The 26,576-nt window shown below is 45.9% G+C and overlaps 1 protein-coding gene across 2 annotated transcripts in view; it reads left to right on the top strand.

Moving 5' to 3' along the window:
- Positions 1 to 25,152, top strand: part of CCDC50 (coiled-coil domain containing 50) — a 45,002-nt gene extending 19,850 nt beyond the window's left edge. Inside the window, exons 4-12 of one of the 2 annotated variants that reach the window (XM_069792397.1) lie at positions 3,985 to 4,075; positions 7,123 to 7,240; positions 10,933 to 11,637; positions 14,379 to 14,485; positions 15,073 to 15,117; positions 15,660 to 15,764; positions 16,717 to 16,796; positions 17,826 to 17,923; positions 18,974 to 25,152. In XM_069792397.1, coding sequence (XP_069648498.1) covers positions 3,985 to 4,075; positions 7,123 to 7,240; positions 10,933 to 11,637; positions 14,379 to 14,485; positions 15,073 to 15,117; positions 15,660 to 15,764; positions 16,717 to 16,796; positions 17,826 to 17,923; positions 18,974 to 18,993 — 1,369 coding nt within the window. In that variant the 3' untranslated portion in view covers positions 18,994 to 25,152. The remainder of the gene's footprint in view (positions 1 to 3,984; positions 4,076 to 7,122; positions 7,241 to 10,932; positions 11,638 to 14,378; positions 14,486 to 15,072; positions 15,118 to 15,659; positions 15,765 to 16,716; positions 16,797 to 17,825; positions 17,924 to 18,973) is intronic. The other variant, XM_069792396.1, reaches the window with a different exon arrangement.
- Positions 25,153 to 26,576: the final 1,424 nt, after the last annotated feature.

Below are 26,576 nucleotides of genomic sequence, written 5' to 3'. Positions count from 1 at the left end.
TTGCAATATGTGAGATGTAACAAATGGGTCGTGTGACTGGGCTCACTCCGATCCCGATGAGGAGAGGCAGCAGGACGGGGCTCCCCCCAAATGCGGGGTCTGCAAGGCAGGAATACATCTGGGCGGCTGTGCTGCCTCCTGGCCTGTGTCGTGCTCTGTGATGCCACCCCCCAGGTGCAGTTGGTGGTGGGATCACAGGCCCTGGGTGGCTCATCTGGCAGAGACAGCCATGGAGTAGGAGAGCTCTGTATTGCAGATGTGTGAGATGCAGGACTAGCTTCAAAGGAGCTGTTCATAAAAGATTTGAAGCTGGGGCGTGACAAATCAGCCACTGTTTTCAATGTTCCCAGCATACTCAGGCAGCACTGGGTGGATACATGTGTTACTGCTCAAGTCTGGGCTTTCTTTCAATAGTTTTGTCTTCATTACCAATTAGAGATGTGAGCATGTAAATGACAACATAAAAATTAATTTTGTATGGCAGAGAGGATTCCTTCTTGTTACTTGCTGGGAACTGCAAACAATTTTCTTGTTGTAGGACTCTGTAAAATGGGATTTACGAACTTTGTGAGCCAAGTTACAGGCAGAACCGATGCAAAGTGTTGTGTCAGCAGCAGTTCTGCTCCTGAGAGCATGAGCTCTTCTGCAAGAATGGTAAAAAAGTTGGAGGCATCCTTTTGTAATTGGATATTTTTCTTCCTTAATTCTTTGTACGTTCCCACTGTCTCCTTGTGCAAGATCAGTGTGTTCTGGCAACAAAATGATTCTCGCTGCCATTGCTTTCTGTATCATCTAGGACAGTTTGACACTGCAAGGTGATGGGAGGAGTAAAGGGGCAGAACTGGGTGGACTTTAGAAACAGGGAACATAAAAAAGCTCTTCACATTTATGGGCTTTCTTCTGTCTTTCAAATCCTAGATTCTCTCAGACAGACTTTGTGAAGATAAATGAGAGAATAGAAATAACTTTTCTTCTCCTTTTAAGAATTCGAGGGAGCATCAAACCTTATTTTCATGCTTCTTTAAAAGCATCTCTCACATCTAGCTGAGCAGCCTGCACACTGCCAAGCATACTAGCAAGGTTGCTAAAGTAACTGTTGGAAATACCGTGAAAATACGCTGTTTCCTCATTTTGCTCCCAGTGCTGTGATGGTTCTGTTACACTAATGTGAACAGTTCCTTTGAATGGTTCCCTTAAACCTTTTTCTTTTTTTTTTTTTTCCCTCCTCCTCATCTGGCAACAATTAGTTTCTACAGCCAACATGAATGGGAGCTTTCTGATCACACCGACTTTTTGTCCCCCTCCCGTCCCCCCCCCCTTTTTGCTAAACTGATGTAGAGATTCCCTGACTCTCTTAACACTCCTGGCTGCCCAGGAATGGAGGACACATAGGTGTGATGTTCAGGGATGGTGACATTTATGTTGCTCTGGCTGATTTCTGGGGACTGATGGGCACTTGAACTCACACTAATGAAACTGAAGGACCAAAAGAGCTGTCAAAGTTCTTCAGCCTATTTTCTTATGCTCAGTCAAGTTGAAACACTACCTTATGTTGATTAACTAATCAAGTCTCAGTATTTAATTACCACTGAGCAATAAAACCCCGAATCTAATCCTCTGTTGCTGTTCAGTGCTTCTTAGAGATTGATACGGTGTATTCCAAGATGCGTGTCATCAGGAACAAGAAAATGCTTCTGCTTTTGCATTCTTTCTAGTGTTCTTTGCTGCAAATGGAGAGGCAATGACCTTGTTGCCTTGGCTTTGAAAGACGATTAGCTGTTTCTGTCTCTTGTTTGTCTGCAATAAGATGTATTTTAAGCATTTAGCAAGTCAGTTGGTGCTGATGAACTTGGCACCTTAGCTCTGTTCACAGGTGCCAGGGGAACTGGAGACGTGCAATGCCTTGATATGTCTGACCTTTCTAACTTACTTTCTACCTGGATTCGTGTCCTCTGAGTCTGGGGTCATAAGGGATCCACTATCTTAGGCCCACTGACAGCCTGCTCCCCATGATTTGCATATTCAGCTATTGTTTTGCTGGGGACTGTGGTTCCCTGCTGGGTGCCAGGTTTGCCAAGGTCCCTTTTTACATGGCAGGTTCAAGAACTAGATTTGCTGCTGTGTGAGCTTGTGTGCCTTTGAACAGGTCCCTCCCTGGAGTCAAGTGAAACGCACACAGGCACACACACACAGAATGCCAGGTTTTATTACCTGGATGAAAGAAACTGATGTCTGAAGAGGTTTGACCTATTGATAACTCCAGCCCTGCAAACACTGAAATTAGTGAGTGTCTTCCGGGGTGTCTTTAGATGTGGGTCAGTTTATGGATATGCACAAGTGTTTGCGAGTGTGGTGGTCTGGGAATTGACTTGGGGTTCATATGTGCGTGGGAAAGGGGATATAAATAACATGCAGTACTCAATTGCAGGTCTGCTTCCAAGGAGCAGTTGCCAGAAATAAAGAAGCTTCTTTTTCCTCTTGCTGCATGTTCCTTCTCCTTCCAGAAAAGACAGATTAGTTGTTTCTGGTGGTGCTTGTCCTCTAAACCCTCTTCTTGTTGCAGTGTCCTTCCTCCCACCCTAAGCCACATATCCACTCTTTCTGCTTCTCTCATTCTTCACTTTCTATAAAAGCAGGCTCTGTGGTATTACTGACTGCTCCAGCCATGCCACTTCTGTCTGCTTTGCTACTGAAAGTCTACACTTACTATTTTAATTTCTTCCGCTCACATCCTAGACTTCCTTCCTGTCCTTTGCCTCCAAGTTTGCTAGGTTGCTTGTGCCCTGATCGTTGCTCAAGTCTAAAGCTAGTTGTTGCAGCCCACATGGCCCAACGTTGACAATAGCTGCTTCTCTTGAAATACTTGCTTGACTTCCATAACGTGTTCTTGGTAGTCCTCCCATCACCCGTCTGATCGTTGCCAGCATATTCTTCAAAAGTTTGTTTTCTAATAAAGCAAGATCTGCCTGTTGCTGTTCCCATTCTTATCTCCTCCTATGCCTTGCCTTTCAGTAGTCTCAGTTGCAGAGATAGCTTCGATTGATTTTTTTCTGACCTCTTTAGACCTACTCTTTGGCTCAATTTCAACAGTGCTGAAAGAGAGAGCTCTTAATCTTTCTTCTCAAATCCCCCAGCCCTTTTCTGGCTTGCCCTAAGATACCCCTGGCCATCATTCCAGCCTGTTTGCTGGGCATCAGAGCCTGCAGCTGAGTATGGCACAATTCTTGCCGATGCTTTCTGTATGACATCCCTGCAATATGGCCTTCCCCGTCTATCCGCACAGACGAAACTCTGTTCCATGTCTGAATTACTCCAGTATCTCTTTTTCTGTCTCCAGTTACTGCAATATTGTGTTGCTCCTGCATCCGCAATAGATGATTGCTCCCTCGCCCCTTGTTTTGACGCACATTGCTCTCTTGCCTCTTGGCACCGGTTCTGCTTTTGTGTCTCGTCCCACCTCAGTGGCATTTCTCATTCATTACTGAACTGCCACCTCCAGCGTCTGCTTGGCCTACGTACTGCATTTTGCTATCAGCTTTTCTGCACTTTCTCCTTCTTGGCTTTCAGGTGAAAACCACTTCCCAGAAATGTCTGCATTAACGTGACCCCTAAACCCCTCCTTTGGCACCATGCGTACAAAAACTCCTCAGCAGGATTAGAGTGTTTGCAGAGACTCGTATGGGCTGCCTTGGCCTGCCCTATCCTATGGTACCTACCTCCTTTCTTAGCAAACTGCCTATAAATCTGTTTTCTCTTGCTTTATGCTCTGATTGTGAATGTTTTGGGACCTATTTTCTAAATTTGGCCAGCAGTAAGTACAGGGAGTCCTGGTCCCTGGTGAGATTTCATAGGCTCTGCACTAATACTGAGTAATAATTCTTCTGTGTAAATCAGATGGTTCTTTTAGCTCTTTTATCCCTTTCTCCAGGCTGATTGATGCCTGTGACTTTAGCTGCCTATAATCCTTGTCTCCTTGCCTTCTAGAGAACGACAGGACTGTGAAATCGCTCAGGAAATCCAAGTGAAGCTGGTATTTGAAGCGGAGCAGCGCCGCAGGCAAGAGGAAAAAGACGAGGTAACCTTTAAAGTTACAGGCACGGCAGGGCTATTTGCAGCAGCCCTTTCAGTGCAGGAATTTCTCTGTCATTAGCCACAGGAGTTGGCTTGCATGGTGTCAGTCCTGGTCCTTGCAGATCTCGATATGCAGAGAGATTTCAGGGAGTCCTGTTACAGGAATAAGATACAGTCATAGTCCTCATGCTCAAGGGTCACAAGGGTTGTTGATGCCAATGGCTTTGCTAACGAAGAGGGCAAGTAATAGATGGGTCTTGTTGAGGTGTTCATTGCCCTGGTGTAGGAAAGTTTAATTGCTTACGCAGTTTGAGATCTGCTTGGTTTCTCAAATGCAAGAAGACAGGTACAACTTTTGGGAGAGTCCTGGCTCATGATTTCTTGGCCTTAGGTGCAAAGACTTCAGCAGGACCCTCAGCCCAGCCGTCCATGTCTGGCTTCTCCATTACCTTCCTTCATTTTCAATTTAGTCTTTCACAGCCTGAACACTCTGTTCTTGCTAGCAGATTCCTTCTGCGATTTCAGAATATTGCTCTGCTGCTGTTGCTTCAGAGTGGGCAGTGTGGTTTGCCCATGGTATTCAAAGGGTTTGACTTGTTGATCACTTTATTGTGTCAGCCTGTGGGACTGGATATTCGAGAAAGCGACAGAGTGGAGGAACACCTGGGTGAGCCTGGAGCGTGGCCCCATTTTTTGATTACAGATAGTTTCCTGAGAAGTCTGAGTAAGGTTAAGATGCTCAAGATGCACCTGTTGGCATTTTCTCTGTAGGAAGAGCTTGAACACAAGGCTGTGTTTCCTGGAACAGACTGAAATAAGAATCTGTCCTAACCTGAAGGCATCAGTTTGCTTGTGCAAGACCTCATTTCCTTCTTACACCATTAAGTCCGAGCAAGTACTGAAAGGCTGCCCAGGCAGGCGTGGAAGGGCTTCCAAGAGGAGCTTGTGGCAACGAGGTGGGAGGGTAGGAGGAACACTCTGGCTAAAGGATTTGTGCTATAAATGTGACCATCTGTCTCATTTTTATCGGGAAGGCGAAGGGGATGCAATACTACTCATGTTGTCTGTGGGAATTGCACCGTTCCTTCCTGTTCTATGTAGAGAGTTGCTGGGATGTCAGCAGTTTGACAACAGGTCCCTGCAATCTGTCAAACCAGCGTGCTGACCATCTTGTGCTGTTGGGAGCAATGTTCAAATGAATGTGACTCAAAGCCATGAGGAGAATGTCATAAACATTCTTTCTCTTCCTGCTGGTACATGGGAAGTTTCCAAGGGTGGCTGAATAGCTGGAGTTAGGCTGCAGCTGGGTACCAGGGTCTGGCACTACTGCCCATCCTTGCAACAGGACTTCTGGAGAGCTTGAATTGATCCTGCTTCCCCTCCAGGGTGCCCCCAGCATTATTTCTTTTGGGTGGGCTCCTGTGCTGAGGCAGAGCCTGAGCAATGTGAGTGAGGCTGCCAGTGCCCCAGAGGGTTGTCAGCTGGCAGAGGGACAAACATCAGAGCCCCTGCTGTAACCCTCGGCACAGCATCTATGCACATACCCCGCAGGATATGCTGTATTACGCTGGTACTGGCCACGTGCCGAGCCAGTCTTGTATTTGTCACACATGAGGGTGTGGTAGCTGCCCAGCGTATGTGATAGTTCTCTGGTATCAGCAGTGGCTAGATGTTTTATGCCAGTGCTCTGCGTGAGGCAGATCCAGTGTGGAGTGCAGGGTTTTTAAATGAAGCGCTAAGCCTACCTGCTTACAAGTCCAGTTTGTAAGAAATGGTTTGTGTGGATTTGCAAGTCCTGAGCTGTCTCAGTCCTGGAGATAATGTGCTTAAGCCCATATATTTATAGACTTACTGTGCTTGCTAGAAGAGGTTAACCTTGTCAGGGGAAGGAATTAATTTTTTTTTAAAATTTTTTTTTTGTGAAGAGCCTGTGGCATCCCCAGGTCCTCCACAGAGCTGGTTACTGAGCAGATCCGATCTGAATCCTGAAATAATAGTTTGTACTTGAACACCCATCCAAGGTCCTCCAGTGCTGGCTTTGCTCTGGAGGGTGTTGGCTCTTTGTTTGCATTTCAGTGATGCCTTTCCTGCCTGCAACGTACACTTTACACGCATGGCTCTGTAAAGGTCCTGAGGATTAGGGAGGCTTAAATGAATAGCATCCAAAGGGCTAGCATGCCCTGCTGGTATCTTCCAGCTTCTCTTCCTAGCTTCAGACTAGCTCCTCTGACTCGCAAGCTTCTGGGCCCCAAATGAGCAAGCCCCAGGGAGCTGTTTGCTGTTGCTAGGCCTTGTTGATCCATTAGTCATCTCGAAGGAAAACCAATTAGGAAAATGGAGCGCTATTCTCTTTGATGGCATATCTACCAAAACTGCGACAGAAGATAAACAGCTGCAGTCCCCACAGCGCTCCTGCCTTGTGCCTAGTACTCTTTTCCTAATGTCCCTTTCGATTTTCTTTTCCTTCAGCCTCTGTCTGTCAAATTGATGCATTTCCCTGCCTGGCATCTTGCAGTCCCTGTAAATTACACCTAGTATGAAGTGAGTTCATGACTTGCTCTGGGAACTCCTTCCAGTCAGAAGTGCCTTCAGCTGGAGACAAGTCTTTTTGCCTGTTTTTCTTTCCCTGGTGGAGTCCAGGGTGAGGTCCAGCCTACTTGTGTGAGTGAGTGCGCGCTTGTGTGACTTCCAAATCCTTGCTGAAAGCCTGAGGTTGCACACGCAGCCCCTTCTGCCACGCTTTGGCCGTAAGGGCTTTGCAGGCTTGTGTGCAGGTGGAACAGGAACCTGCGAGTCTGCTATGGGGCTGGAAGCTTAGCTGTGGGCCTGGGTGAGGTTGGATGCTGGTTGCTGAGGTGGTGCCTTCTATCAACCACTAATTTGGAAGCCCTGTCCAGCCCAGGGGTTGAATTTGAGAGTAACCCTGTTGTTGCCATGTCTGAAAAGTTAAACTATCAGATTTTTATAATGGAATAAAGAATTTGAATAAAAGAATCTGGAGATATTTTTTTAAGGGGGAAAGGTAATGTCTGTTTTATTCCATCTCTTCAGGACATTGCCCGTCTCCTACAACAGAAAGAACTGCAGGAAGAAAAAAAGCGCAAGAAGCACTACTCAGAATCCCAGGGACATGCAGTCTATGAAGATAGCTATTATGCGGAAAATGGAGGTATGTTTCTGCCAGATAAAGGATCAAGATCATGGCAGTATAAGTGAACCAGGTGATCTGGCAACTGCATTTAGGAGATTTCCCTTATCCTACATTCCTGCATTTGGCACTGTAGCATTGCATCAGTTTCCAGGGTCAGGATCAGACTTCATTCTAGAATCAGGAAATATTAAAAAAAAAAAAAAGTGGAGAAGACAATTTTGTAACTTTTCATGTCTTAGAATATGGCCTAAAGGACAGGGATAGGGTGTGTGGTGTGTGAATGTGCAAGCACACCCATGCATGCGTGTTTTAAAAGGGCTTGTGGAAAAAGACAGTAGCTGATGGTACTGATAAGACAGTTACTTCTGCGTAACACCGCAAGTGTGCAGGGGAGAAATGCAGACACAATTCCACGCTTGCATTTGAAGAGTAACAGTTCTGTGTGTTCATCTGCAATGCTCGTATGGCTACGTGCATAAAGGAATAAATGATGCGTGGAACAGCCTTTCAAAAATAACTCCTTGCAGGTATGTATCGAAGCATTAAAATTAGCACAACCGCTTTGAATGACTTACTGAATAACAAGGTCATGTCTGCAGAATGTCTCTGCTGTGATTATCATCTGGGACTGTATGTTGTGGAAAAGATACGACCCACAGCGCTGTATTGCTTTTGCTTGGTCGGCTTTTGTGATTGAATACAGACCTTCTTTAAATTGGGAGGAGAGAATCAGGGTGTGTTTAATTATGGAGCAATATGGGGATGGCTTTGCTGTGCACTGGTGGTGGTTCTTGTGTTCTTTCTTCCAAAAAAAAATGTTGTGGGGAAGACACAGGCTCCTTTTGTTTAACAGATTGTGAAGATGAAGATCAAACCTCTTATTTCTCATTTTAACATCAATGACATTGGTGGTCTTAAATGTCTTTTATTTGAACTTATACAAAGTATTTTAGTTTCAATTGGGAAGGAAGTTCAAGAATGGCCAAGAAAACACAAAGCACAAAACAGTAACCAAGTGGAAACTTCATGACCGCAAGTCTTGCTATGTGTACAGAGCTGGGAACGACTTTGATCTTGGACTATTATGGCCAACCCACACTTCAGTTTTTCAGAATTAAATGGGACAAGTCCCTGAAAAAATACAAATAGGTAATAGCGTTGCCATGCACAGATTGTACGACAGGATGGATTTTTATGACAGAAATCAGCTGACAAAAGCGTGTGACTCTCTGAACTGAGACTGTGGTGTGGATTTGGAGAGCAGGATATCTTGTGGGTCTAATTTTTCTTCCTGCAATTATGTGTAGTCTCGGAGGTAAGGTAGAAGGTGTTTTGCCTGACTGTTCATAGTAGTGCTGCTCTTGATTCACGCTCCTTAAAAACTAGAAAGGACTGGAGCAGATTTTGATGCCTGGATCATGTAGTCCGTTGATCTGGAAGCTCTTAAATACCTGGGCACCATTTCATGAGGCTTCAGCATCCTCGCTTTGTTTTGTCCTCATTACTTGTGAACTTCAACGACAACAACAAAAAAAGCGCCCTTGTTTGGGTTTTAGTTTGTCTTGAGACTGAATAAAAATTTATACACATCCAGGAGGAATGTGGATTAGGGCTATTGCTCCAAAGCAATCTGAGCTCTTAAAAAGTGGAAAAATAAACATGAAAAAAAAGGCAAGAGTTTCTCCCAGAAGTGTCTGTGCCATGAAAAACATTTCTGTATTCGCTCAGTCACTCGCTGCTTGAGCGAGTAACACCAGGACCTAAAGAGTGTTTATACGGCCCCTGTGGAAGGCGCTGCAGGAACCAGCACCTGCTGAGGAGTTAATCACCCTGAGATACCCCAAAAGCAAATCTCCTTGGGCTGTCTGGCATCGTTGCGTTACCTGCAGCAATCCTTTCCCAGCGTGGCCACGCTTTGCTCTTCCATGATCTCCTGCTCTCTGCTGGTGTATTTATCGAGCTTTCCTTAATGACAAAATTGAATTAATTCTTAGACCCTTGTTAGTATTGTTCAAAAACTGATTCTTGCTTTCAGGCTCTGGTCTGTGTTGTTCAGTAAGTCACTTAGATTGCTTTATTGGATATTTGTTTTCTGTAAATCATGTGAATGATCTAAAACTAAGCAGAAAAACCAACCAGTTAACAGGAACTGCTGTGGTTACTCTGAGTTCTTGGATTTTTAAAAATATACCTCTTCTGGATAAAAGTCACACAGATTTGTTTTCAAGGTGGATTTTCTGTAGGCTGTATTTTTGCTGGCTCTGAAAAAGTTTTTTCTGAATAGAATGACTTAAAGGGAACATTCAGTTTTGGTGTGTGGTTTGCTGTTTTTTTTATTTTTTCTCCCTGAAATCTAGGTGATTGTAAGGAAAGCAGAACTATTTATTAAAATAGAATGCAGTTCATGTGCAGTGAAATCTATTTTAAATATTTTTAGATACTATAAAAAAAACCTCTCAGCAGTGGAGAAGGAAAGTCATATTCTGCTGGGTTTTGGGTTGTTTTCTGGGGGGGGCGTGTAGTGTGTAGTTCTCTTTCAAATCAACCTCTGCTTCAAGGCAATCTTTTTTTTTTCTTCAGAAGTACACCTTCATTCTGAAAAGCTGCTGTAGAGAGATAATAGTTCACTCAGTGCAATGATTTTTCTTAGCAAATAGGTTGATTGGAAAATAAATTGATCAGCAGATTGTATACAGGCAGACTGTTGCAGCCTCATAGCTGTGTCAGGTTTATTACTGAAACTAAAAGCAAAGAAAATTTCCACCTGCTTTCTGGAAATCACGGAGGAAACAACCTTGCCAAGCTGCTGAGTAAGCGGCTTTTCCAGCTACATTGCTGAGGTCAGGAGCCTGGGTTTTGTGAAGTTTTATCCTGCCCTTAAATTTCTGTAGCCCTCTCTGCACTCAGAACCTAAACTTTTATTTAGGCAATGAATAAGTGTGGGCCCTGAAACTTCTGGGTCTGCTGCAAGAGATTATGTGACAGTCTGTGGTGGAAGATATTTGGATGCTGCAGCTATCAATCATCTTGTTCTTGCTTTAAAAAAAAAAACCAACCAAACAAACAAAAAAACCCATCCCACTTGTCTCTTTCTCTTCTGCTTTATGTGGGCTTTTCCCCCTGTTTTTTCTGATGAAAGACTTTGTGCCTGAAACCAGGGCAAGGCACTGGTGCTCCTAAACCAGGATCCAACCTGACCCTCTGCTTGGCCCCTCCTGGCTTTACGCTCCCCCTGGCCCCACCTTGCCTCCCAGCCTCGCCTGCACCTTGTGCCTTCCATTGCAAGCCTCTCTCTGGTGGGTTCAGTATCCTGCTGCAGTGACGTGTCACCGGGAGATGAGCTGCTCTGCTGGCTGTTTTTTCAGCCCCAATGGCATCATTAAAAGTCCTTCACCTCCACAGTTGCTTGTCTTAGGAGGTGCTTGGACACGCTTTTGGGCTGGACCTGTGCTTTTCGCTCCAACCCCATTGCCTCCCGTGGTGCCCTGCTGCTAGCCAGGCTGCCCTTTCACTCTGTCCCCCCCATTATATACTGCAAGCGTTATATCCCTGTTATTCTTCTTTCTGCCCCTGTCGTGCTTTGCCTGCATTTCCAGCTTCTCCTTGCATTAAGCTCCCTCACCCGCGTGCTGCGAGTCTGGCCTTGCTGAACCACCATTAACCTCCCCCCCCCCACTAACCTGCTCGTTGTTTGTCCCCCTGTTGCTCAGAGCACCCCTGGGGTGACCCCCGAGAGCAGGGTTCTGAGCCTCGCAGGGCACACGGCGGTGACAGGCACACGCGCCAGCGGAGAGACCACCGAGAAGCCCCCTTGCCTTTGTCCCGCGGTGCCCCCGAACGCGGGCGTTCCACCTCGGAGGATCGTCGGAGCTCTCCTCGGCCGAGCGAGGCTGGCAACGGCCATCGGCAGGAGTGGAAATCAGCCAGCCAGGGAAGGTCCGGGAGACATCCCAGCCTAGACCTGGAAAGAGAGGCCGAGCGCGGTGCCTGCGACTACAGCAATAGCTGGGAGCTGCGGGAGAGGAGAGCGGCTGGCGGGGAGAAGGCTTGGAGACCTCTCAGTCTTGACCTGGAGTCGGAGCATGGGCTCGCAGACGAGGCATGGCGCAGCAGAAAGCCGACGAGGCAAGACAGAGAAAAGCACCTTCCCCTTCTTCAGATGGAACTGGAGGCTGAGCAGGAGACCTGGCGTCAGGGCGGCAGCCAGCTGGTGCGTCCTCAAAAACACAAATCTCGTCATCAGGGCCACTCGTCGCACAGGGTGGTGCGTGACGAGCAGCTCCGTGATGCCGAATCTAGAGATGATCGTAGGAGGGGTGAGGAGAGAGACTGCAAAAGGGCAGGACACAGGAGACGTTCCCCCTCTCCCCACAGTGTGACCCAGGGGAAGGTTGGAGACTGCCAGCGAGACTCAGGTAACCAAGTGATGGGGAAGGTGTTACATACGTGTGGGGATGGACCTTTGCACACCCCATCCTGGTGTCTAAAATACATGTTGTTTCCTTTGAAGATGGTTATCTCCAATATCTACCTGCAGTGTTTACACAGTGAATCCTGCCCAGGTTTCTCCCTTATTTAGTGAGATTCTTCTTATCCGTTGATGTTCTTCCTCTGTTTATTTCCTGACATGTTCCGTGGCATCAGAGAGGATGAGTAAGATGGTATTGTTGGAAATGGTGCCCTTGGTATCCTGTGTTTGAGAAAAAAACAACAGCGCTAAAAAAACCCAAAACAACCAGCCAACAACCAGCTTTTGTTTTTGTGATATGTATTGTGCTGTGGTCTCCTTGCACAGGAGGGAAAAAAAAAAAATCCACCCCAAATGTTACAATTACACTCTTACTCTGTTGATTTGGGATGCAGGGCTGTAAGTGAGGACAGTTTGCTTAAGTACTAACAAGCCAGCAATTTCATTCACTTCTTACTGAAAACCCTCCTGGCAACATAATCAATTCACTTTGGGCAAAGTTCAGTAGTGGCACTATGTGTCCGACTGGGCCGCATTTGTAAGATGGGGTTCTTGTCAAATTCTGTACAAGTGGATTTTTCTGGGAAATGCGTATCTGTGTAGTTCTTGTTGTTCAGTAATACTTGGGAACCAGTGGGCTTTAAAGATCCAGATCCATCTTTCTGCTTTTAAAACCACACTGAGGGTGGGGGCGACCTGTCTCTTAGTGAAAGCAGGAGTTTAGAGACTTGGATCTGTGTCTGTCACAGTGTGGGAAACTTGTGCTTTAAGCCATCTAACTGGTTTTCACATGGATAAGGTGGGGATGATAATGTGTGTCTGACTCTGGAGATGCTGAGAGAATTATTCTTTGTCTTCATCATGCAAACGTTTTCTTTGGGAAAGTGGAAGGTTTTAATCAGGTCTTTATATATAATTAGTAGGTCATGATTTGGCCTGATACAATGTGGATCCGAGTGACTCAGTATCCCATCATCTTGAGTCAAAATAGCCAGAAGCTCACATCCTTTTCCTGTGGGCCATGGTCATGGTGGGCTCTGTGCTCCCCTGAGTGTGGGCAGAAGTGATGTGGAAGTAACGTTTATTGTTGTCTTCTGAGCAAGTGAAGCCTGGCACTGATCAGTGTGTGAAGAAAGCTCAGTTTTGGGCTGGCCAGCAAACAATTCCTGGAAACTTACTTTTTATTCTTTGTAGAGGTAATGCTGTACAGGACCCTGTCAGCCACGCTGTTGTTCATTCCAGCATGGTAAAACTGTGTTTACCTTGACCTTGGAAGCATTCTGAATAATTTAACTCTGACCAAGCTGGTGCTTTTTGCCAGAGTTTTGGTGGTGGCCAGAGATTGCAGCTCTTCACAGCTTGGATTGATCAAAGTGTGCTGGGAAAGGCCAGGTCATACGCTTAACCATAACGTGCCAGAGCTGAAGTTTTCTTCTTGTGCTAAGATGGCTTGTAAGAGGGGTGTTAATTGCTTAAGGTCATTGATCAGTTGATTCAAACAAAACAAAAAGCAGAAAACCCTCCATGGCTCTTCTAATACCTGTAGAAGAGGTGGTTTCCTATTCCATGGTTTTATTCTGGGCTGATGCATGAGGTGTGTGGCCCTCTGCAGTTTGAAGTCTTCAGGATGCTTGGTGGAGTACGATGGTAGTTTGTTGGTAGATGCACAGAAAACTTTTCAAGGTCAGTTGCTTACTTCATGTTTTTTCCCTTGGTCTTACGAGATGGGAAGGAAACTGGTAGGTGGCCCAGTAACATGTAACAGGCGTTTATAATAAATGTGTAAATGGTGTAGCTGGAGGCATGAAAGTTTTGAGTGAAACTTTCTGGGTTTGAGGTGGAAGAGAGACATCTGGAGTGTTTGTATACTTCGGACATAAAGCAGAAGGTGCATTTACATGTCTGAGATGTCTGAACAATACAGTTCAGACTGCAGATGGAAGGAGAAGGCATTTGTTGTATGTGAGTGAAGTCATGCATTTTGTAATAAGGATACAATGAGACTCCTTTGATGGCCTGGTGCAAATAGTCTGGAGAGGCTCTCAAAATGCAGCATTTTAAATCACTTGGAGATGGTTTAACTTTAAAATAAACAAACAAATAAAACTCTGTAGTCAAAGCAAGAGCTGAACCCTGTATGAACTTCGAAAATGTTTACTTGGCTGTTTTCTCACCGTGATTTGTAAAATTCTTGGGTCAGCCCAAGGAAGAAATTGTCTGAAACCTCATGTGAGCCTGTCTCAGGCAACTTTTGCAGCCTGTGCTGCTCCAGCGGTGTGTTCACAGACTCTGCTGTGCTCATAACAGATGTTGGGCTGCTCTCTGCTGCCCAGTTTTGCCAGTGTATCTGTATCAATGCAGAGTGTGAAAAATAACGATTCCTTTGCTAGCATCGCTGTGTCAGCAAAGACAGCTTCAAGGGGCATGGTCTCTTCTGCCATGTGGTTGCATTTGTCATTTAAGTCATGGTGTATTAGATATTTCTATATGCATAGAGAAACCTTCCTAAGGTGTGTGCTGTGCCTCAGCTAAAGGTACTCTCAAACCAGCTGTCTGGCAGGTATGCTGTTATGGTCTCTGGTTCCCTTGAGTGGGGCTTTTGCAGGCGGGTGAGGAGATGGTGGGGATTTGCTTACCAAAGCATTTGGAAAATGGTCGAGTTGATTGTTTTCTCTCACAATTCTGTAGGCACTAAGTTGAGGGGGGCGCAGCAAGCCATGTATGATACACCCCAAAGGGAACAGGAGTTGTCTGATGCAGAGATTGCTCGGAAGCTGCAGGAGGAAGAGCTCCTGGTAAGTAGAGAGGATGCATTAGTCAACTCAAAGGAACTAAGGTACCCAGTGATGACAACTTGAATCTGTAAACCTTTTATATATGATAGTGACTTTAAGACCTAAGGTCTCGCTACTGCTCATTCTGGTAATTACCTTTGTCTCCCATACACACACATATGGAGTGACAGCTGGTATCCAGCCAGTAGAGCCCTATTTTCTGACACCTAAAAATTAAATGACTGAGTGATATTAAATGAACATTTCCAGACAGGTAAAGATGGCCTGTAGTCAGTGTGGTCAGTCCAGAAGTGAGAGAGGCCAGTGCCCATCTTTGAGAGAGAGGGCAGCAGGGTGGACCATGTGTTGTGGTGTGGCCTGGCAGATAGAAAAGGACAAAACTCATCTGAAAAGCTGAAATGACAGTTTGGTGTTGGGTTCTGGGGCAAGTATTGAGGTAGCTAAGTATATTCGGAGAGGGTGGTAGTGTATTTGTATGGGCACCTACTTGCCCTGCCCAGTAGGTTAATGGGTATGAATAATTCAGAGGTGTTACTCTTTTGTCTCTGCTTTTTCCTACCGTTTCTTTTTTTTTTTTCTGCCCCCAGGCTAACGAGGCAGATCAGAAGGCAGCTCAAGTAGCCCAAGATGAAGTGAGCAAGAAGTCAAATGTTTGCGGCATTCCTTTACTCGCGGAAACTTCTAAACCCCACTTGTCTCCTCTGACCCTCTAGTTTGTTTCCCTCCTTGGAGAGGAAGCTCAGGGCTACGGTGACATTTGCTCCTAGCTGTTTTTCATGTGTATGCTCACACTGGCCAAGCAGGGCGTTGTGCTGCCTGTTGCGACCATGGCAGAGGAAGGAAGTTTGTGGCTGTGCAGGAGCATCTCTTGTAACTGAGCCCCAAGGGAGAGACTACCAGAGATGCTGCGACATGACACCCCACCACCCCGCCCCGAAGGAAAAGGAATGAAGGGCAGAAAGGCTCTGCAAACACAGTTCTGGCAAATCAGGGATCCTCTGGGCATGCTGCATGTAGTCAGTCTTAATTCTGCTCTGTCACTTGATTTCTGATCACGGATGGGTGAAATCCTGGCTTTGCACCCTTCCCATTCAGCAGCTGTTGATAGGAAAGACACTCAAACTCACAAGAGCAGTAAAACCATCTGACGTACTCTCGGTATTTTCCCTTCTAGGAAATTGCTCGACTCTTGATGGCTGAGGAGAAAAAGGCTTTCAAGAAAGAGAAGGAGAGAGAAAAGTCTTCCTTTGAAAAGAGGAGGCATGATCAAGACTGGAAGGTATGTCAAGCTTCAGGAGATGCCACAGATGAAGTGCTGTAATGTTGTTCCTATTTCCAGAGGGCAGTGGTGGTGTGTGGTGGGAGGAAAAGGAATGAAGTGGACTCTTGCATCCAAAGGGTCTTGTTGCTGTTATTTAGCTGCTTCCCAAGCCTTTTGGAGCCACCTCCTTAGTTAGATGCTCTTTGGCTTCAGCCTCAGGCAGGGTAAGCCTTGGGCTGTGCCCTTGGAGGTTGGCGCTGGATGTCACAGTACCTTGTGGCCTCCCTCAAGCACTGTCAGTCCTCCTGGTGCAGGACCTTGCCTCTGCTGAAATCCTGACTGTAGCAATAAAAGCAGTAGTTGGTTCTGTTTGTGCACCGCAGGTACAAGGACAAGGCAGCTGCTCCAGTTGTCACTCTGCTTCATAATAAAATTGGCTCTATAATGAAAGTATTGAGTGACTCAAGCCTAGGTTTTTGTATGAGTAGTACTACAGAGGTTTGGTTAGCTGATGTGGAAGGTGATAGGAAACAGATTTCATGGTCTGCACTGGTAAGGTGCTAAAGGGAGTGTTGTGTTAATCTTGGGGCCAGCTGGAGGTAGCTCTGACGTTTTCAGCCTCCTCGCTGTGTTTGAGTGGTTGCAGGAGCACAGCTGTGTGCAGCTGATCCCTTGTGCTTAGCCCAGCCATGTGCACAGTCATTACACACTGACTGCATTTGACCCCAGCTTTGGGACGGGTCCCTCAGCGGTGTCTCATATTTAGAGCAGAAATTGAGTTTGGCTCAGCAAGGCTGAGTTTCATTTACTGGAAACTAGTCCTGATACTGTCATTTGCACGTGTTTGGCTGAAGTTAGTTGTATGTATAAACTGAGCACGAAAGGACTGCATGGAGCTGTGGCGGCCTCAAGGCACTGGCTGGTGCCTTGCAAGGCACGCAGATGAGCTGCTTTCCTTTCTTCCCATCAGCAAGATGCAAGCGAGTCCACGCGCTCAAGGTCAACAGAAGGGCCTGAAACTCAGCGACACAAAGGCAACAGGTCTTCAAGGTAAGCTTGAACTGGCTGGTGAAAATGGGGAAATGAAGTCGGAAAGCTGCTCAGAAGCTGAGTTCTAGGGAGGGGTTGTGGGGCGACCAGCCACACCTACCCACAAGGGGCTTGGTAGAGAGCAGAGGTTTTAGCACTGAAAAGAGGTGGAGGGCACAGAGCTCATGAGGTGTTCAGTGACACGCATCACTTGCTGTGCTCGTGTCATTTGTCCCTATTGGTCTCCCTGCCTGGCACTGACAGAGATTGATGAGCTTGTGCAGTGACATCTGTTAAATGGCAGAGAAACATTGAGAGGGTTAAAGAGCTTCTGGGGACGTGAAACCAACTGGCATCCCCGGGCGGGAAGAAGTAATCACGACGCATTTGCACAGCTCCTGCCTCGGGTCCCTGCTCCCCAGTTAAGCCCTCTACACTGTTCCCGCTGCTGTGTGTGGACACCCCACTGCAAGCAAGTATGTTGTGTTTTGGGGTACCTCATCCCAGGGCTGATGGGAACGTGCTGTAGCCCTTCTGAATCACTCGGTACCCTGGCCTGGTGCTCCTGATGAGAGACTGAACCCTGGAAGTGACCCTGGTGGCTTTGATTTCCAATCCTGATACAAGCCTAGAAATTCTTGTTGAATTGCAAAAGAAACAACAAACAAGGTGTGCAGGTGGAGACTGAGAGAGATCTTGCTAAAATACTCTGGGGTTAAAACTGAGCAAGCATTAAACACTTCGAAATGTTGCGCTTTCCTTTTGAGAGAGGCTTGCATCAAACTTCATAACGGAAATTCTTTGATGCTTGACAACTTGAAACCATTATTAATTGAAAGCGGTCCATGAGAAGTGTAGTGAATACTGTGCATTTCTCACCACAGAAACAGTAGTGGGCTGTCTGCTGGTGGAAAGTCTGGGCCAGACACAGTTTGCATCAAACTGACAGGGACAGACCAGATAGCTGAGATACTGCTTTTGCCATGCTGTTCTGCTTTTCAGGTTTTCTCCCAATGCCTTTTTTTTTTCCCTGCCCCCCTGTGTTGGCAGGTCACAGCCTCTCCTTGATGACTTTGAACATGCTCGATATTACACAAGCCAGCCCAGCCCCTTGCGTCACGTCCCCAAACCTGAGCACTCTCCTAAAGGTAGGATCAAACCTATGGTTGCCCAGCACTTGGGTTATTGTGGGCTGTTTTCCTCAAATAACCAGCCTGAAGGACAGGATGTTTCAAAGGAGGATGCTAATAGAGAGAAGGAATGGATATTAATTGCCCCAGCAGGCAGGTGATGCTAGTCAAGTGTTCGAGTTGTACTTGCTGAGCACGTTGCAGGCTGGGAGACTGAAAAGCGGAATTTGTTTGCCTTGAGTTTGTCAAACTGCTCTCTGCTTGTCCTCCGTGATCTCTTAATGATGAATGACTATAAATCCAGGCAGCAAATGAAGGAGAAATAACATAAAGACGATGACATGATGGATTTTAGGTGACTCACTAGTATCAAACAATCCAATACAAGACAAAACCCTGCAGTATCACCTGTCTGGCGGGTGAATGGGATGATCAGACAGAAGCTTGTCCTGAGAACAGGCTTGTTTTGTTCATATAGCATTTCAGCATTGCTTTGTTGGCTTGTTTCCTGAATTCACTTGGCACAAGAGCAATGTGGTTAGGGTCTCCCCCCCAGTTTTTTAAATCTGAATGCCAATTGGCTATATTATCTGTAGAGTCTCTGGGGGAGGAAGGGGAGAGCCAGAGTTCAACTCAATTGCTCAAATTTCTTCCAGCTCCACTGATTGTGACTTAAATGTGGACAGTTTACTTCCCAAAATTTAAAGTTGGGAAACTTTTGCATTCTGTCTTCATCAAACAAGCTGGAAAGTTGATGGCACTTTCTAGAGTCTGTAAGCCCAGCATTCATTCTGTTTTCTTTAGTGAAACTGTACAATGTGGATGCAGTGCCATTCACAGCCCAGAATAAATGCAAATGTCTACCTGTCTTGTGGACCTATTCTTCCTTTTGCCTGAGTAGCGTAACATACGGTTCCCGTTTTGGCATTGGACTTTACCACTACCCTGGAAGTCACACAGACATCCAAGAGGGCAGGACAAGTAAAAAATGACTGCAGGTAGTATTTTCTTCACCAGGATCTATTCTTACAGATTTTTTTTTTTTTTTCTTTCTGTTTGGCTTTCCAGGTTCCCGTAGGAAGCAGTAAACTGTGCTAGCCTTTGCTTTGGTACTGACTCTTCTGTAGCAAACATTACTGGAATTGCCAGGCAACTTTCTCAATTCCTTACCCAATGGGATGTCCACCCTCCACTCCCAGGATCTCTTTTTTTAAGTGTCATCATATTAATAAGGAACATTGTTTGTTTCAATTTCTTACTCATATGTGATCACTTAAGCAGTGCAGTATAATCTAGCTGCCACTGAGCTGTGTGAATCAACTAGCTGACTTAACAGCTCCCTCTTACATTCTTTTGAGGCTTTCCTTTTATTTTTAAGCTTTGGCTGGAGCTTTGACAAATAGGACAAATAGAGATGCACATACAACAGGGAGGAGAATCCAAGAAATGGGTTGAGTTATGGCAATGCAGCAGAATGTCAGAAGTACAAGTCCTTTCTGTATTAGGATGACTTAGCAAAGAGAGTTACAAGAGGAAATGTGTCTCTTCCCGTGCTGGATAAGACAGCTGAGTCAACCTGACAGTCATGCTAGCTTGCAGGAAGGAGAGAGCATCTTCATAATATACATCAGCAAAAGCCAGAACCTGGGACTGGTGAGGAAGAAATTGCCTATAGAACAAAATTTCTTAACTGCTGTGTTTCTTTCTAGGGTTTCCAGCAATCTGGGTAGAGTGTGTAACCAGGCGTTTAGCTCCAGGATATAGGATAGAACAGTTAAAAGGAAAGACAATTTCAATTGAAATTAGACCTTGTATGCATGACTTTTAAGACATGCCAGGGAGCTGATGAAGCTGCAAGTTGTGGATTGGGAAGAATCGTACAAACAGATTTAAATGCCTGAAGGGACCTCTGTGGTCACCTGCTTTGAGCTTCACTGTGGTAGAAGCCAAGGAATTTCACTAAAACCAAGTAGGAACTACTGTAACTCCTAGCTCAGTTGCTGATGCACTTGAGTACAGTGACTTGTGTCTGAACCTGCATACGTCTTGGAAACATGGGGCTGAAGAAGGGCCGTATGGGTATTGAGCATTGAATCCCAAATCTACAGTTATAGGCAACTTAGAGCTAGACAGAGAGTGCCTAAACAGTCCACACAATGTCTGTGCTGACTGCTTCCCCTCTACACTGCTCCGTCCAGCACCCCAGGCAGACTCCAGTCAGAATAAAACTGTTGCTTTCTAGGGCATAGCAGGGTTTTCAAGTTCAAATTGTCTGAACAAATTTGCCCATGCAGTGATTTTTTTTTTTTTTTTTCCTCCCTTTCAATGGCTTGTTTGCACAAGAGAAGAATCATTTTCAGAGAGCAGAGGGCAAACAAGTAGCCTTTTCCCTTGGTCTCCTCTCATTTCAATTTTTGTCTTTTTAATAACTTTTTTTGCCGCCTTTTTTTGTTTTTTTCAGTTTTATTTTTAAACTACAAACCTGAGCGTCTGGATGCTGGCTTGGAGTCTCTTCAGCCAGTACAGTGTAGTTGGTTATTCATTTGCCAGTCCAGTTCACGGCAGCAAGCCTGGCTGCCTTGCCCCTGCAGCCCAGCTTCCTTAATGCCCAGCACTGAGTCTGTCCCACCATGCTCTTCGTCTTCTGCTGGCAGCTGCAATTCTGCTGCTGGCTTTGCTGAGGAGGGGAAGCAGAGGCGTGACTGTACTTGCCCTCGCCACCGATCTGCCTGGGAAAGGAGCCTTGACAGCGCTGTAGAGCTTTGTGGAGAGCACACGCTGGTGTGGAGCACCGATAAGAAATCGGAGGAGATTGTCTCTCTGCTCTTTTACTAATGCACAATTCAAGCCCCAAGGCAGCTGTAAGGCTTTCACTTTGGCTGTTGTTCTTGGTCGGGATAGTTACTGAGGAAGATCACTAGGAAGATAAGGCAACTCCTTTTTCACATAAGTTGCAGGGGCAAGTTTAATAGGACAGCACAAGCCCATGCCTTGCCTTGCTTAACTCAAACTTCCATCTCCTACCCCCGCTGGTCTGTTGGCAGCAGTTCACTATAAAGAACCAGATAACCCTTGACAGACCTCTGCTCCAGGCATACACTAGCCAAAAAAATCTTGTAACGTAGGACTTTGTGCATCGGCAGCATCCTGCTGGCTGTGTGCCCTTGCTTCCAGACTGTGAGCTTGCTCACCTGCATGAACCCTTAAGTGACTTGCAAGGTCTTGCTTGCTTGCTGCTTCTTCTCAGGAGATATCCCAGCCAGCAGCTAGATTTTACTGTCCTCGCCTTGTTCCCTCTTCTTGTTCCATCTCTGTCCATTCAGAAGTGTTAACGTTGTTTTAAAGAATCTGGAAAAAGGACAACATAGGCCCTATTTTTTTCTTTTGTTATTTGATAACTTGGGCCGATGTGGCAAACTCATCTGCAAAGATCTTATTTTGTAAAAATTTATTTTTGTATTTCATGTACCAGTCAAAATCCCTACTGCTGAAAATGCCTTTTTTTTTTATGTGGGTTTTTTCCCCTCCATTGCCGTCAGAGTATTTATTGTGAAATGGATGCCTGGTGGGGTTTTATGAACTAATACTTTCTACAAACACCCCAGTCCAGGCCCTGCTGCTTGTATCATCTGGTGCACTTGTGAAAACTGGATGGGGAAAACTCCTGCCAATCAGAAAGTGGTTGTGCTTTGTACTCACTGCGTGTGGGGAAAAATGGTGACCCTCTGCAAAGGGCAAGGGTAAATCACCAACTAGGAATTCAGCCCTCCCGGGGCCTCTGTAGCTGACTGTGACGGGCTTTCTTGCACTGCAGTTGGCTGATGTAACTTCTGTCTTACTCTAATCAGAAAAGTTGTGAAGGCCCTGAGCCTGCTGGCATTTGAAGAACCTATTAATTCAGGAGGAATGCTTGGAAGTGTCCCAGTTCTTGACTTCAATGGGAGCGAGTGGAAATCATGAGAGAGAAAACTCCAGGTGATTTTATTTGGAAGCTGGGTAAAGTCTGAGGAACACCTCGGTGCCTACTCAGTGGAGGTGCAGATCTCCTTGATGGCCTCCTCGGGCCGGCCAAGCTGTGCAGCCATGGCACCAAGAGAGGAGAGCCCAAGGGAAGGATCCCAGGAGCGTCTGCTGCTTCCTTGGACGCCTTCAGGGAGTGTTGAATGCTTTAGGGACTGCTTTGCTCTATATCCTCCATTAGTCCTTTTTATTCTTACTCCCTGCCTTTATTCATTTGCTGTCCCTTCTAAGTGTTTCTCCTGTTTTATTTTTCCATAGCTGTTGTGAAAAGGGGGGCCCTAAGGTTTTGTTAGAAGGGGCTGACACCTATCAAGAGAGAGAGAAATGCTAGGAATGGCAGCTGAGGAAAGCATGTAGTAAACGGGGTATAAACAAACGGAGCAATTGTTCATCTAATATACCTTGTGGGCCTCATGCAGTCGTGCAGGTTAGAGACTTCCTGAGGCAAAGGTTGCAACTGGACTGGCGCGTTTAGTAACCACTTTTGGAAGGAGATTCCATGGTCCCATTGAAGTCAACAAGAGTTGAGTTAAGATTATGGATGAACAAGGAGCCAACTCATCTTGGGGCTCAGCAGCCATGGTTCTGCTGAGAGTCAAGAAGATGCAGCTTGCGTAGGTGAGATGCAAAATCAGCACCTTGCACATGTGTCCCTGGAAAGAGGCACAATGAAGTTGATCTTTTAAAAAGAAACAATCAGAGCAATATTTCCTTTCTATGACAGAAAAATGTTTAAGTAACTTTATTTTTTCCTTGTCTTCTCTTGCCAAGTTTTAGTAGCTTTGCCTATGGTTTTGCTCTGGATTTAGTAGCATGTCGGAGCCCTTGCTGGGACCCCTGCCTAGGTCATTCAGGTCTTGTATCCCTTTCTGACTTTGCATTAACAAGGCAAGAGGCACCATGTGGAAAATTCATCACCGTGAAATCCTGGCACTTCCTAATCTCCATAGTAGGCACACCTCACCAGCAAGAGCTCTCGCCACCTCCTCACCTCTGTCCGAAGCACAATGGTCTGCAGAAGAGAGGTCGGGTGAACCGGAGTGATCGTGCCTTACATGCAGGAATACTCAATGTCTTCAGCAGGCTGATCTGAGTCACCTTGCTATGAAACACTGTCTTAATGCGGACTGTACAGCTTCCTGCAGCGAGAAGCAGTGGTCGTCACGTGGAGAGATCCAACAGGTTAATCTCATCTTTTTTTAAAGAACTTCATGGTTTTGAACTTAGTGGGATGGGAAAATATCAGCTGTTAGGGTATAGATGAAGTCTCATCATTGAATTTCTCCTCTTGGGGAGGAAGGATAGAAGTTAAAAATGCTGCAGTCTGCTTCACTCTGTAAAAGGGATCTTGTATGTACAGTATTTTTATATCTCTGCATTCCCACCTGTCAGGATTTGAATCAGGATTAACAACCTTCTCTTACTTAGGGGAAAAAAAAAAAAGGATTTTTATTTTTACAGTGCTAGACCTTTGTGTGTTTTTATTTTGTGCCAAATTACAGCCACTGTTACACTCTAGTGTTTTCATTCAGTTTATTGCTATTGATCAATGTGTATATTATATATATTTTTATTATCAAGGTTTTTATTTTAATTCATATTAACCGGTATGCAAACTAACTGTGGATTGCTAATTTATATATAAAGGGGAGCACTTGGAGACAGTGTGAGGATTCCCCTACTTAGTTTACACTCTTGTAATCGAGCACAGCCAGTCCATGAAACCCATTGCTTCTTATACAGAATGATCTTCTGGGCCTTTGTCACCCTGAGCAGATTGCTCCTGCTGTTCCTCCCGGCAGTACTGGCACTGCAAGGCTATGTTAGATCCAATAGGGAACGAAGCACAGCTCATAGCATGGATGGACGCGTGACCGAGCTCTCTGCTGTCTTGCTCCTGGCAGTGATGCCAGGGAGGGTACTGCAGCAGGAATTCCCATCTGGGGGTGACTTTGAGGTTTACTCTGCCCTATATTCGTCCCTAGCTGATGGACAGTTGGTTTTGCCCCACTCTCTCAAGATGCTCAGTGCTTAGTTTTGTGGGAGGTGGGTGTGGGATATAGCGCTGAGGCACAACAGTGTCCCTCGCATGAAGTATACCATAGGCAGCTTGTCTTTTTTTTTTTTTTGTTGCACAGGACAGGCATAAACTTACAGAGATCCCAGTTTACTGTACTCTTTAAAACACGTGCCGTAGCACATTTCTGGCTGTGCAGTACTGCCGTGGAGGCTCTGGCTGTGCTGCAAACAAGTGCCACTTGGACTGCAATGCCCAGGACAGGCTGCAGGACACAGGTTTTGTGCTGAGAAGCTGTACTGCTCTCGGGTTCTGGGCTGGAGACACAGCCGCCACCTCCTCCCTGCGAGTAGCACAGGGCAAGGCTTAGCTGTGCAGTTTGGGCTCTTTCAGGAGAGTCCCAGAGAGGACAGTGGCACACACAAATGAGTGTTTTCTACTTCACGGTAAACAAGTTCCACTGTATCAGTGTTCACTCTAAGTAGACTCCACGGTGTGTCTCCAGCTGCATCTGTGCACTGCAATATAGTTAATTGCCTCAGAAATAACTGCAGTTGTCTCATTTAGCTCTTCAGGGTAAACTTTCAGCCTGATGAATCTAGATACTAGCCATGCGATGAGATGGATTAGTCAGAAGGCTTAAATTCCTCAGAGGTGCAAGTGTACCCTGTGTTGCAACAGCTAATCCTTAAATTGCGCACTGACAATAATCTGTCTATGCAAGCCTATTTTTTTTTGACTGTTCACTCTATAATTTTACCAGGTTTGGCATAGAACTTCTGAATGACATTTAACCAAAGTATCATGTCTGTGTGTGTATAGCATGTTTTGCTTCATACTCCTGAATTCGCATTGAATGTAAAGGGAACATTGCCTTGCCCCATTTTGTCAATAAACCGCTGTATTTTGTTACCCACTACATCCTTCTGTTCCTCTGTGTCCTTATCTGGAAACACTGACGTGGGTTACACAAGAACAGGAGAAAACACCACTTCGTTCCACCCTTGGTTCCTGGAGCTCAGCTGCTTCTACCAGTAATTATGTTCTTCCAATGTAATAAATGTAGCAAAACAACAAATTTGTATTTAATTTGATTATTTTGTGGCCAGAGAGATGGAAAAAAGGCTGTGTAATATCTTGGAAAGAATCTGGACTGTTTCATTTCCTGGGACTGTGATACTGAAAAATAAAGCAGTGTAATTATTTGCAAGGGTAGGATACTTTTTTTTTTTTTCCTCCTATAGCTTTTTAGTTTGCACAAAGCCTGCTTGAAGCTTCCCAAGAACAACTCACACCTACAGTGGTGGGACAGAAGGCAAGAAGGAAATGTGGCAAATGCCCTGTGACTGACTGATGTCTTCAAAAGCATCAGCTGAGGATGCAGCCGCATGCATCTCAAACATGAGCAGACACGAAGCCATTTCCATGTCACAAACTTGGTTTGTGACAACATGCTAAAATAAAGAGGAGGTTACTAAATATAAACTCTGGATCTTGAGTCCAAACTGTAAACCTTTCTTACATGTTTATTTACTCATTTCCCTCTGCTTGCCAAGTATAACCGTTGCACAGGGGAGCAGAAGAGCCCTTTCACACGCCACCACAGGCTGCACCAGGCTGTCCCTCCATGGGTCAGGGGCTTGGGTCTGTGCAGGAGTGAGTGCTCTGACTCCAGCCAAGTTCAGTTTTGGGCTTGGTTAGGGGCTGTCACAGCACTACTCCAGTGCTTTGAAATGCCTTTACATAGTCTTTACGTCCTCCCAACTCCATCTCAGAGTCCCCTAGGTATTAGCAGTGAGTGGAGCCAGCAAAACAGAAACTTAAAAATACTAGGACATGGTTAGCAGTGGAAGAGCCTGGTTGTAAAAACAGGGCGCTTGGAAGTGTCAAGACCTCTTCCAGCTTACAACTTACTGCAGCCTCTTGTCTGAAGAGACTGGGTTGGTCTGTTTTCTTTGAAAGCCCTCTTTCATGTCAGCCTTGGTGCTTTTTGAAGCATTAGGCTGTTGTGGGAGGGAGACCAGCTGGAGTCCTGAGTAGCATCTTTCACCTGCTGCGAGGATGTGCACATAAGAGAACTGTATGTGGGAACCACAAAAGGAACACTGAAGAGCCCCTGGGGCCTTTTTTTCTCTTCTTTTTGTGCTGTATCAGAGGAATTGCTGATGTCTGGGTTTCCAAGACACATACAGCTCTCAAACCCTATGGATGTGGGTGGTGATCCATTGTGCTGTTGGTGATGGATCGATCTTCCACCTGTGAGAGAAGGTAAGCTGGCAGAGACTGCTGGAAGTCAGCATTGCTCAGTGCCCATCAGCCTAGCTGCCCCCTTGGCTGCTCCATCCTGCACTGCGAGGTAGAAGTTGCAGGTGGCAGCTGCCATCTCCCACCCGTGCACATGTCCAGATGCTCATCTTCCACCCATGTCCATGCTGTGTAACTGGGTCCTCTTGCCCACAAAGACTTAAGTGTATGCTGCTCATGCCTTGCAAGGGCTGAGCCCTGCTTACAGGCTGCCTGTGGAAGGAACTGCAGGGCTGGGGTTGCTCACACGCAGCAGGTCAATGGCTTTTCATATCCAGGAGGACAGCCTGGGCTAAACTGAGCTGTTGTGTGCTGCTCACGCTTTCCACT

The sequence above is a fragment of the Haliaeetus albicilla genome, chromosome 9 (assembly GCF_947461875.1).
Source record: "Haliaeetus albicilla chromosome 9, bHalAlb1.1, whole genome shotgun sequence".
Taxonomy (NCBI): domain Eukaryota; kingdom Metazoa; phylum Chordata; class Aves; order Accipitriformes; family Accipitridae; genus Haliaeetus; species Haliaeetus albicilla.
The sequence above is the reverse complement of the archived record's forward strand: the minus strand, read 5'-3'. Positions and strand labels throughout refer to the sequence as shown.